Source organism: Mastigoproctus giganteus, chromosome 5 (assembly GCF_048544385.1).
Source record: "Mastigoproctus giganteus isolate SK-2022 chromosome 5, ASM4854438v1, whole genome shotgun sequence".
Taxonomy (NCBI): domain Eukaryota; kingdom Metazoa; phylum Arthropoda; class Arachnida; order Uropygi; family Thelyphonidae; genus Mastigoproctus; species Mastigoproctus giganteus.
Genome location: NC_143579.1, coordinates 65,600,179 through 65,614,001, shown reverse-complemented (window position 1 = coordinate 65,614,001; position 13,823 = coordinate 65,600,179). Strand labels below are relative to the sequence as shown.

The 13,823-nt window shown below is 37.0% G+C and overlaps 1 protein-coding gene across 3 annotated transcripts in view; it reads left to right on the top strand.

Moving 5' to 3' along the window:
- Positions 1-13,823, top strand: part of LOC150085455 (uncharacterized) — a 1,845,429-nt gene that overhangs the window by 238,418 nt on the left and 1,593,188 nt on the right. For all 3 annotated transcript variants that reach the window (XM_090374043.1, XM_090374041.1, XM_090374042.1), the window contains exon 3: positions 9,722-9,739. In XM_090374043.1, the coding sequence (XP_090230169.1) occupies positions 9,722-9,739 (18 nt within the window). The remainder of the gene's footprint in view (positions 1-9,721; positions 9,740-13,823) is intronic.

Genomic DNA, 13,823 nt, shown 5'->3' with positions numbered 1-13,823 from the left:
TCCACCTTTATTTTGATACAAAAAAAATTAGTTTCAGGTTTTTCTAGATTTATTAGATTCTACAAAACGGCCCTGAACAGTTAAGTAGTTTAATGACGCTGTACGCCGCAAGAATGATTGCAGAATATTAATACCATAATTACGAAATGGTCCGCCCACCGATTGATCCTTTGTTGTTTTTACAGTTTGTCTCATAATGTATTCTGTTCCTTCTCTATGTAAAAATACTAATATTTACTTATGTTCGGAGTGGGTGCTATATTTACAGTGATAACGATTTTGTTTAAATAATAAATACTAGTTTTTATCATTTTGATCTATAATAATTCAGCGCCTAGACGAACACCCACCTCTGAAAATCAGCCTCATTCTTCATCATATTGTAGAAAACATTTCTAGAAGCAACAGTTTTCCGCAACTGTCTGATGTTAGATAATCAAATTCCGCGACAAGGTTCCTTCCTTAGTTTTTAGAATTAGGATGAAAATTTTGTATTGTTGTGGCCTTTTGAGACAAAGGCACTTCTTCCCAGGGAGCGAAGGGTTGGAAAATTAATACACGAAACTTGACGTATTCCAACTCCTTCCCCCTAATGAGTCAACACTTTTGCCTCTTGGAAGGATACTCCTTCCAAACTCTAGCTTACAACTAGATTTCGGGAAAGTTATAAATATTGATTATCTTGTAAGCAAGACTACTTGCATTGTATAAGTTGTAAATTATATTTTAAGTTGATTACACTGTGTATATATACAGGAGGGCGGCCAAATGTCAGCCTACCGAGACGAGATAAAATGCAATTTACTCAGAAGTAAATTGCTAAAAATAGTTTGAAAAACTCATTTAAATATAATAAATAACATCATGTATAAATGTAATGTTAATGCCAGTAAAGGAATGTAGGCATAAAATTGACTTCAAGATTTAAATTTTGCAAATTATTTCTCGGTAAACATGGCCCGCCCTATAAACTATCCATCAACATGTAATGGGGCACTAAATGAGGGGAAAACATCTGGGTAGGGGAGAGAGAGAGAGAGAGGGGGGGAAACTTTTATCGTATAAAAAAACATTATAGGAATCTTTTATGTGAAATATAGCCCCCCCCCTCCATGAACTTTATTGACCCTCTGACTTAGCTAACGCTAACCGTGATCGTTGCCAACATTGAGCGCTGTACATCATTGTCATTCTATACAGTCATGAGAAACGACATTATTCCCACTTAATAGCGTGCTGCGCTGCCTTTCACCGTTATAACCGCTTGCACCCGCCGTGGCATCAACTCCACCAGACCGCGTAAGATGCCCTGAGGTATCCTGGACCAGGTGGACGTCCTGGAGTTAGCAACGGAGCGAGATACTGACATGGATTGGCAAATGCTGCGTTTCACCGCATCCCCCACATGTTCGATTGAATTGATGTGGGGAGAAATGTGGCTGCCAGGAGTGCACACAAAATGCTTGGATATGATCCTTGAACCATTCTTGCACTGTTGGCACTACCTCTTGGGTAGCACTTGTTAATTATATTAATTAACAAGTGCTACCCAAGACCGGGTGGAAAAGACCTGAGTCGGAATCCCCGTCAACGACTTTTAGCATGGCTTTTCCTTCCGCGAACTCTAGTTTTTCATACAGCAAACAGTAAATCGACCACAGAACATACGTAATATACAGACATTATATACGGCGCAATATGGCCTAAATTGCTGATGCGCCTAAAGCCCTCGTGGAGACAGGGGTAGTCATAATGTTTTGGCTAATAAGTGTACAGTATTTTTAAACTGATATTGCTCACTCCCTAGATCTCTCGAACTCTGAGGATTTTTCTGTGAAAAAAGTCTTAAGGTCTATTAGTGCCATAGTTACAGAAAGCTAGAAAATACTTCTCAGAATCCAACAGCACCAGACTTGTCACATTAGTAAGCAGGAATATCTAGTTGTATTTTCATTATTTTCATGTCTAAATGATATGTTTAAAAATCAGTTTTTTACTTAGAACAAATTCCTTGAAGTATATATCGTATGAAAAAAAAAAAAAAAAAAAAATATATATATATACATACATACATACACATTAACGCGGAAAGCCAAAAAAAGAGTAAAGGAATAATAGCCGAAACATAAAAGAAATATTTTAAAGGCTTTGTAAAATAAATAAATTGACCTGTAAAATAAAATAACGGTAGCTGGCATCAGATAATGGTGGATAAATTTAGCCATAGTTCAAAAGGGGGGAATAGAACAAAAATACAATTAAATCCGATGTCAGCGAAAATAAAAGTTGATACATGATGAGGTTTTTCTTCAGGGAGCTACAACCTGACCATGTTTCAAAGAACTGCGTTTCCATACTTGTCCAAAGCTGTGTAAGAGTAGAAAATTGAAAATAAAGTAAAAATAATCGAAAAAGAAAAAGTAAAATAGCTCTTACATAATAACTTCTTATATACATATATTAGAAGTAATGATATTTTTGAGTGGTAAACAAATTTCCCCCAAAATGGCGTATAATACGCACAGATATTTGAAGGAGGATAGGCAACTTTTCGAAAAAGAAAGGGATACAGAAAACAACCCTTTTCTTAGTGTGTATTTTCATCCAACCAATCTTATTCACGTTTGTCTGTCCTGGTTATAATTTGCAAACTTGATAACTGCATGTAAATAAAGTACACGTACTATTACGTGTACATCTCTATATATTGCGAAAATTGGTTGCAGACATCTTTCAAAACAGTTATTTTACAGCAGATGATAACTCAGTAGGAAGGAGCGTCTCCACGTTCCCCCTCCACCACAAGTAGCCAGTTTGGCCCTGCAACATGGTTCAAGTTTAAAACTAATTCAGCTTTTTGGAAGATAAAGTCATGATTTCAGTCAACACCTGTGATATGTATATATTCAAGTAGATACAGTCTGTGTATACCGTTCCTACTTCTGGTGTGTATATATATATATTAAGCTTAATGAACTATATGTTATCGCATAAAGAAGAAAGTGTAGGATGAACATAGTGCAAAGATTATGCATTATTAAGGAAAAGTAGAATGAAATCTACTTTTTTCTTAAGGAAAAAAAAAAAAAGTTGACGTTATACTTGTTAAATTTCGTGAATTCGACAAGGTGGCATTAACAATTAAGACTGATTTCTTTACTTATTCAGTTGCCGCTTCGAATGAATGTTCGTCAGATCACTGTCCTTATCTGTGTGAAAAGGTAAGTTGGTGCCTGTATACACTTGTCACTTGTGTTTACCTTCTCCTGACAGCAGCCGACGTCACATGCCAGGGGACCAATTTATCTCTTAGCAGCTGCGGTACGAAACTTAGGGTGCTTCGGATTCTCTGACGGAAGGTGATAACGATCGTGCCAATTGTCACTTGGGTTGAGGGCATCTGGTACTTTCACAAGAAGTGTGCGTAATCATTCTACTCTGTTCATCACGTAAAATATTGGACATCGCCGAAAAACTGCATTATTTGGCAGTTTTACAAGCATGCTTGGTTTTATTTCGAAAGCGTGCAAGACGAGCCTTGTTACACGAATATGTCAACTCTACTCATTGGGGGAATTTTTCCCGGGAAATACCCACCGATTAAAAATATATATAATAAATAAATATATTCGTAGCTCAAACGCGGTGGGCAGGCTTGAAGGTGATTCATACTAACAAGGATGAATTAACGCAGTCTTGTTGTAATAGATCTATCAGGATAATCGTTGAATTATTTTTAGAAGAACATTGTCTTCTCGCATCAGTAATCAATTCTGCATTAATCTAGTAGACAGTTCAGATCTATTGGGACTTTAGTTACCTAATGTGCAACAGATTTCATAACTGTAAATTAGTAAATAGACAGCTCATGGATACGTTGTAGTTTTTAAATTAGTTTTCTCTAAAATTTTGTATATTTTAAAATACACGCAGTCGTTGCAGTATAGCTTCGAATATGTAAGGCTTTCATTGGCGTCCAGAACAGCAGCAGATTTATATACGAATGGATTCAAAGGATGACTCCAATATTTATATTCAATATATTTTCCTGTAGAATATTCCGTGACAGATATAGATTCACCTATATCGGTGGCTAGTCGTCTAAAAATTTTGATCCTCACGCTGTGTATGATTTCTGCGTCGTCCATAATTTGTTTCCAAAAAATCATTGCCGATTTTTCAGACATTCACTTCAGATATCGTTTCTGTAAGGAAAGGAGATGCAGATCAAAATGCTAACATGAAACAAGTTTCTGCCAAATGGATTTATTTACACTAACCGAGAAGTTCGTATATTTTACTATTATCAGCTTAAATGATTAAAAACGTCGTACTGTTTGTCCTAGTACTATTCTCTTAAAGCCTCAAGCTGCGAAAGAGATTAGACTGTGTGTATTTTAGTGCAATTGCATCATTTATACACAGCTAAATATAGATTAGCAAATTTGCAATAGCGGCATCGTTTAAGTTACATCTCATATTGTGAATACCTTCACGACGAGTTGCCATGACATTGCACTACTTCGAATAAGTAACATTTCACCCGAAGGGGAAGTTGTTACTTATTCTCAGTCGATACCACCAGACGGCACTGTTGCAGGGCTATTTGGCCCTTCTTCGGTGGGTGGGTAGGTAATGATGGCAAAACAGTTGTGAAGAGTGGGTAGGTAACGATGGCAAAACAGTTGTGAAGATACTTCACAACTGTTTTGCCATCGTTACCTACCCACCCACCGAAGAAGGGCCAAATAGCCCTGAAACGGCACCAGGGGGAGCCTGATGATGTCCGGAGTTTCCAAGAATAGGTAACAACAGCCTTCTCCACTGGGGAAGCGTTGCCTATTCGAGGAGTTTGAGTTTTTGGAGTGGTGTGAGTTGAACGAGTTACTGTCCCTTTCATTCTTCTACACCGTTTCTTTTCCTCTTCCACTTCTACCATTACTTTCTCTCTGCCTTTTTGCTTTTCTAAGTCTAATAGGGACAACTGGATAGTCGAGTTATTATCCCACACAAATACAAAATAACCCTGAAGCGGTGTCGTCTGGGTGGTTGGTATCCACTGAGAATAAGTAACAACGGTCTTCTTCTTCTGGTGAAGCGTTACTTATTCGAAGTAGTGCAATGTCATGGCAACTCGTCGTGAAGGTATTCACAATATGAGATGTAATTAAACGATGCCGCTATTGCAAATTTGCTTATCTATATTTAGCTGTGCCGACCGGGCTAGCCGGGTGGGTAAAGTGCCTGCCTAGCAACCTAAAGGTCGCGGGTTCGAATCCCGCCTCGGGCTTGGATTAAAGTTCTGCAAAAACTTTGGGAGGTGCATTATGGCCACAGAACCGATGCGCCAACAACTACCAAAATAAAATTAAAAAAAAAAAAAAAAATAGTAATAAAATATTTAGCTGTGTATAAATGATGCAATTGCACTAAAATACACAGTCTAATCTCTTTCGCAGCTTGAGGCTTTAGGCCCTAATGCGGCGGTTCTCAAACTTTGAGTCCACGCCTCCCTTGAAATTTTCCTGGTGCCTCCCTTGAAGTAAAGCATCTATAATTGTGCAATTTCTTATTTTTAATATGTTAATACAATAATTATTAATACTACATGAAATAATAAGCATCTGTAGTTCTAAATTACGTTAGTAATTTAGAACTACAGATGCTTATTATAAACGTAATTACGTTCTAGAACGTAATTATTACAACTACAACTTCTAAATTACTAAAGATTATTATCCGTAAGTAATCACGCCAAAAACAATAAAAAACACAATCGCACACCGCTGAAACCATATTTTCAACCATGCAGCTAATGCTATACTATGCAATCTACCTATATATGTCATACATATTATGCACTAAATTATATATATTACATTACATCATATCAATCATAATTAATCAATCCATTTCAGCAAAATATAATATTTTTTTTGCAAATAAATGTTTATCTCATGTTTATATCGAAGTTAGAGTGAGATAGGTGGCGGTAAATGCTTTAAAAAAATAGGTTATAAAATTTAATGTTATGTTATGAAAGTTTATTTATATGTATATATTTTTTTATTTATATATGTTATGTTATGAAAATTACATTTCTGTTAAACTTTTCGCGCCTCCTTTTGCACTAGTCCGCGCCTCCCAGTTTGGAAATCGCTGCCCTAATGCATGAGAGTCTTAACTTATATCATACACCATCAGGAATCTCTCATATTGTGAAGATATACTTCACAACTGTTTTGCCATCATTACATCACTCGGGTACCTACCCGCCCACTGAAGAAGGGCCAAATAGCCCTGAAACGGCACCAGGGGGAGCCTGATGGTGATGTCCGGAGTTTCCAAGAATAGGCAACAACAGCGTCTCCACTGGGGAAGCGATGCCTATTCGAGGAGTTTGAGTTTTTGAGTGGTGTGAGTTGAACGAATTATTGTCCCTTTCATTCTTCTACACAGTTTCTTTTCCTCTTCCACTCCTACTTTCCCTCTACCTTTTTGCTTTTCTAAGTCTAATAGGGACAACTGGATAGTCGAGTTATTTATTATCCCACACAAATACAAAATAGCCCTGAAACGGTGCCGTCTTGGGGGGCTTGATGGCCACTGAGTTTCCTCGAATAGGTAACAACAGTCTTCTCTACTGGGGAAGCGTTGCCCATTCGAGGAATATATGAGCTTTGAGTGTGAGTTGAAGGAGCAACTGTCCCTTTCTTCCTTCTATGGCATTTCCTTTCTCTACCTCTCCTACTATCACCTTCCTACATCTTTATCTCTTTTCTAAGTCTAATAGGGATAGTATGAGGATAACCGAGAACTTTATCCCATACCATATTTCAAAACGGTGCCGTCTGGGTGGTGGTATTCACTGAGAGAATAAGTAACAACGGTCTTCTCCTTCGGGTGAAGCGTTACTTATTCGAAGTAGTGCAATGTGATGGCAACTCGTCGTGAAGGTATTCACGATATGAGATGTAATTAAACGATGCCTCTATTGCAAATTTGCTGATCTATATTTAGCTGTGTATAAATGATGCAATTGCACTAAAATACACATAGTCCATTCTCTTTATGATATTGTCAAAAAAATAATAGGAAACTAAGCTTAGTTTTGCAAGTCTTTGAAACTAATCAAGTGCAAAAATCCCTCTAGGTTTTTTTGTGATTTTTGTTTCCAGCCATTTACAGTTGCTTTGCCTACACCTAATTTTTTAATTACCTAATTGAACATTTTTTTTAAGACTCACTTTTATCTTGTCTTTCAAGAACATCCAATTTAGTTTTCATAGAAACAACTCTCTTAATGAAATATGGGTAATTTTTCTCACCCATATTTCATTTACAGCATAATTAAAAAAAAAAAAAAAAAAAACTGGTGCAAACACGGTTATGTTTGTACTAGTAAAATTATTTTGCACTGTTGTGTGTTTGTCCCGGAGGTCAGTTGTGTGGAACAAAATTCATAGGGAAAGCTTACAAATGAAATGGCAGGCATTGGTGTTCACTACATTACCGAGCATACTGGAACAGTGCCTAAGGCACACTGCAGTATCATGAGCATCAGACAGTATGCCGACCGGGCTAGCCTGGTGGGTTGCCTACCTAGCAACCCAAATGTCGCGGGTTCGAATCCCGCCTCGGGCTTGGATCAAAGTACTGCAAAAACCTTGGGAGGTGCATTATGGCCACAGAAGCCGATGCGCCAACAACTACTACCAAAAAAAAAAAAAAAAAAAAAATCAGACAGTGTTTTAAAGAGGGAGGTGCAAAGAGCGTCGGTTAAGAGAGCTTCTATTGTACTTGTATATAGATGTAAATGTAGAATAAGTAAATTTTTAATAAAAAAATGTTTTTTATTTTAGTTTCCTGAACTTTAAAGCATTTAAAATCAAATGCAACATAATGTCATAAATATTTAGACATTTAGTTATGAAATGGAACTCGCATTCAGTATAATAATGTTGTCAAATTTAGTATAATGTGAAGCACAATGAGTGGTGTGTATGTGTATATATATTTTTTCTTAATGTAATGCGTGAGTAAGAGGCCATGTATGAATATTCCATTGCATGTACTCGGCCTTCGCAATGGGCATCGATATTAAAACAGCTAAAACCCATAATTGTAGCATTTCGCGTTCTTGTGATTCATTCCGAAATAATTACGTTGCCACAAAATGGGGTGGGGGAGAGGAACCGAGCATGATAGTGTCTATTAACATAAAATCGTTCCAGTGATTCGGAATTTCAGAAATGATTTAAAGCCGTTAGAGCTGTTTTTTTTTTTTTTTTTTTTTTTTGCATCCTTTGAATTGAATGAAATCCTCTCCATAAGCAAATGGTGATGACCAGAGTTATTGAGCATATCACCTTAATACCACATGTCAATGTTTTTTTAATCAGATCTAGAGAAGATGTTGACTCTTGCTCCAAAGGAAATAAGGTTATGAACACTCACTTAGTTGGTTTTTTTTTTTTTTTTTTTTGGGAAGGGAGAATCTTGCTCATCGACCTCTTTGGTCATAGTGAGTTGTTTTTCTTGTGGTTTGCTAGTTCATATAGTCTCTATAATGAATGTGTGCACGAGTTTACAGTTGTGTTGTGCCAACTGGAATAACCCACAGAGAGGAAACCTCCAATTTCTGCTGTTCGAGTGCTGCTAACTACATTTAAAAAAGAAACTTCAATTCTTTATAGAATTTCACTACAGAAGAAAGATTTAATTTCCAAAATGTTTATGCCCACAGATCCTGAGAAGGCAGGAGTCATCATCACTACGAAGGACCTGCATTGCTGTAAACAAGAAGTTAAATTTCTAAAGAAGGTTATCTCGCACACTGTATTAGGAAGGTTTCAAGTTGTGAAGTCTGTTAAATCATTTATGGTCAGAGTTGGAGTTCAGCCATGGCACAAAATATTTCGTAATATAACCAGAAGCACTCAATGGTTAGAGCCCGATGAGATGTTTAGTGTCGGTTCTTCATCCGGTATTGAACGTACTGTAATAGATGAACCAGGGGCGATATACAGCATTTATGGCGATACGATAACTGCCTAAAATGGATAACTAACATATCAGCAGTAGTTAAACAACCAGCATGAGGTTCTCAGTGGCTCGATCTTCTTTTATTGATGGTATTATCGTTCTTGTATTATAGCGAGAAGTTTCTCTTAATAGCACTTATGTCTGCGCTTTCACGCAGTTAAAAAAGCATCTAAGCGATGATTGATATTTAACATCAATACTTATTTTTCACATTCTTGGAGGAATGCGAATTGGAACAGCAAAACGATCATAATGTGTAATACATTATACATAAATAATTTTACTAATGTGGTTAGCTGTTTTTACTTCCGTGCAAAATATAAATATACACATACCATCCGCAAAAGTTAATTTTTTTTCTTAATGGTGTTATTTTTCCATTTAAAAACCTTAATGATATTTGAATAAATTATGAAGCGTGCTGTCACTTATTTTTTATTATTCTGCTAAGAGTTACATTTCATGATTAACTGGTTATGCGGCGTATAGCCACTGTATTAACAGACGTTTAAGCTGGAGTTCAGGAAACTCAACCTTTTCTAAAAGATGTTTGTTACTGATATATATTTTAAATTTTTTTAGAGTAGTGTATTTATATAATTTTTTTTCTTTTTTTTTTTTCTTTCTTTCTTCTTTTTCCTGTTCCCTTTCTACGCACCTTTGGATGTGTTCCCAGCACTGGAGGTATTTGGAGGTTGGTGGTGATTTGTTTCTTGGCACGTTAACCTGCATGCTTTTACTTTGTACGTTATCGGTTCTTGGACTAGAAAAAAAGGTAATGCTGGGGATGATATTTGGACTACATCTGCCAAAGGATCATGAGGGTGATGCTCGATGAAGTCATCGTTACGTCAGAGGACTAGAATAGCGATGCTAAGGCTAATTTTAAAATCCTGATATAATTGCGGAAAGCGCTTCATAAAAACATACACCCTCATATATCATTAAAGCATTCCATCATTAATTGCAGTAAACACTGTTGTAAAATTCCACCTGAAGCATGCCTTGAACATTATGCTTCTAAGAAAGAGGCGAAAGACCGGCATAGTAATGCATTTATTATTTCCCAAGAAAGTAGTCGTTCCCAGCATTGCCCTACATTTTTATATTTTTTTCTTATGTACTTTATTATAATTGTGTACTGTAATGTACACAGTATACAATTGTGTGTACTGTAATTCACATATTTCGTAATTATTTCATAGTTGTGTACTGTAATTCATATATTTCATAATATTTAATTTTGTATTCAAATACATATACACCGTGTGGCCACTTCTTAGGTACACCTACCGCTTTCATGAAACGAAGTGCTCTTTCAGCAACAGCATCATGCATTCGTACCATGTATTGTGACTTTGACGTGGCGTGGTGGCTAGTGTCAAATGCATCGATATGAGTATCTCGAAAAATGCAACCTTGCTTGGGTTTTCACGCAAGACTGTTTCGGATGTATCGAGATTGATCCATTAGCCAAATAACTTCTTGCCAGTGGCGATTTTATGGACGGAAACAGCCCAATGATGAGAGGCCAGTGGAGGCTGACAAAGTAAAAATTGTCAGTAACTGACAGAGTAATAATTGAAGGAGGAGGTACAAGAAAATAATTGAGCCGTCATGGACCAACGGGACTGTGGTACGTTTTCGACACTTTGTTGAGTCTATACCACGTTGAATCCAGGCTGTTCTGGGAACTAAACGGATGGGGGGCCTACTTGCTATTACATAGGTATATCTAATAAAGTGGCCAATCAGTGTACTTTTAATGATTCATAGTCATTCTGATTATCAAATGTTTTTAAATCTCAATTATTTAATTGTGGAATTGTATGGAAACAGTTTTTTCTTTGAATTTTTGTCTCTAGGTCTGAAACATACAAATTATATATACTGCATTAACAAAAATTATGTGCTTGCGTCAGGAGCGCGTTTTCGGACCTGCTACTCCTCATTTTTTTCTAGAATATTCAGCAAATCTGATTGAAATCAGAGGCGCACCGAAAAGATATATGGCTATCGGCATGGTTTCTTCACCTGGAAACTTTGGTTTTTCGTCCAGCAAAAAGCAAATCGACCACAGAACACACGCAATTTAAAGACATCGTATATATCTTTAAGTTGTATGGCGTCAGTTTCTGATGCTCCTACAACCAACCAACTAAACTAGAAATGCCCATGTGTCGTTTTTGCTTGTGTTCTGTGGTCGGCTTGCTGTACAAAAAACTATATTCTTGCCAGCACCGGACAAACAGGAAATGAAGCTTGAAAAAGTCAACCAGGACGGTTATCTTTCTATGTCGATTTAAAGTTTGACACCAAAAACGAAGTCAATTTATATATAAAGTGCACAGAATGATTAAAAGATAAAAGAAAACTGGCATTTTGCCAGTGACATTGGTTTGTCTTTACTAGCTTAATTTGTCAAAAGCTGAATTTTTGAATTTAGAGAATAATGAGGCGGACTTTATTTTATTCGTCTCTAAATTGATCATTTAACTTATGACAACTTTTAGTGGGTAAGGGTGAGTTACTGTCTCGTTGGAATTTTGGAGTTCTGCTTTTAATCATTCTCTGTACTTCCCGTATACGCTGTTTTTTATTTCCTTAAATTTAGTGGTATAAAACTTTAAGTAGAAAGAGGTCGTCGTTGTTGACTCTTTCAAGCCTCTTTTTCTATTTGTGTCGGCGGCCGCGGAAATATCAGATGTAATTACATTTTATTTTTAACATAAATTTGTTTCTTTAATTTTGCAAAGGACCAGGATCAGCGGTGTATCATCACGAGCATGGGCATTTGGTGCAGCGTTGTTTTTACTGGTCCCCAAAGGGTAACTTCCAATTTTCTGTTTTCCACTTGGCTTCTGATCTCAGAGGCGTGGTGCAGCTGCACCATAGGATGGTACGTCGCTGATTAGAAGTATAAGTTGCGCTGTCCTGCCGCCCTCGTGGGTAGCACAGTTGGTATAATCACAGTCTTCTCCACAGTGGGTGGAAAATACCTGTGTTCGAATCTCATCAATGACGCGAGGAATTTTTATCGGTCTTTTTCACAGCGTGGCTTAGTTAATCGGTCCCAGGCGAGGGTAGTAGGTTTTTTGTCCAGCAAACAGCAAATCGACCACAGAACACACGCAATTTACAGACATATTATATATGGTGCAATATGACCTACGTAGCTGATGCTCTTAAAAACCCTACAACCAAACAAGCTGACCAGCTGCAGCCAATATTCACTTTCATCAAATTGAAGAAAAGATATCAGTTGAACTGTCCAGTTCCGGCAGACATTCTGTTAGAGAATGACGAAGGTAATATTTTGGAAATCTGGAAATAATATTTTTAAAATCTGGCTGCTAGAAGCTGAGATATAACGATTTAAAACGTACACACGTGCGAGTTACACCGTGGCCGCGCTGTAGGGGTACTGATTGTGTCATGTGTTGCTGCGACGGACGTAAGTTACTGAAAACTGCCTGGGGCGCGCCTAAAGAAGTTAAACTTCAAAAATAAAGGTCCTACAACCTGATGGCGTGAGGTTGCGTTCCGCATACTAACTTTATGTAACGATACTCATTGAATGAAGGGGTGGAGTACAGGAAGCCTACACGTGCTTTCTGTACGTTTTTCCATGCCTTGAATTTGGGCTACTCTGTATTCTTGATTCTACATGACGCCTCATCCGTAAAGCACTTTATCTAATGTGCAAGGCTCAGAATGGAGTAGAGCGCGCCGGAAAATTATGATATTATTGGACATGATATACAGTATTATATGATATTGTTGACAATAAAACTTGGAGGTGCATGTTTCCCATTGGTTGCTTCTAATCAGGATTCACAATTACTGTCAAACTACACGTTATTTAGAGGTTAAAACCAAATCTTTTCTTTTAACATTTTAAAATGCGATTACCCTAACTTTAATAACGCTAACACTCTTCAAAATTTTAGTTCTTAAATTTGAAAGAATATTAATTTCAAAACTAGGGCTGTCCGCTAATATATACATACAAATAAGTTATGATACTTTTTTAAAATATTGCTTTTGTTGTTGATTATAAATTTTAAAAAAGTTACGACGTGTATTAGTATTAGCAAACTGTGTTTATACAACATCAAAAAAAGAAAAAAAAATTTGTCCACCCCCCCTAATAATTTGTCTAATGCTTCCCTAAATTTATTCAACTACCTACTTCCGCAACCCCAGTAGGTAGTTTTGTTTCTTCAATAAACTACCCTTTAGCTGTAAGAAAATCTATCCACATCTGTTCCTGCAACCCAACCATCCTTCCTCAGTTTGATTTTATGCCTCCTATATATATATATATATATATATATATATTGCCTAAGCTAGAATAAGGATGCCACGAACATTTAGCTTACCCAGTCCATTCAGAGCTTTAAACACCTCAATCAGATCTTGCAGGTGCCTAGCTTCAAGGTGCTGCCGTATGCAGAAGTTGGTCTTTCTTGATAAAGGTACCATTTTGTGGCCCTCATTAATCTTGTTGCTCTTCTTTGCATCCGTTTCAACAGAACCACATCTTCCTAGAACGAGGCTTTCAGACCTGTATGCAATACTCATGATATGCCTTAACCTTATACAGCGGAACAATTACCTCCCTTATTCCCGATGGCAAAATTTCTGTATATCATTGAGAAAACCTCGTCGCTGTCTTAGCAGCCCGTCTGCACTGCTCAGAGAAATTCCTATCTGACTGCATTTCAGATATTCCCAAGTCTTTTTTGTTCTCCACTACCCGAGTGTTGTACCTAGCA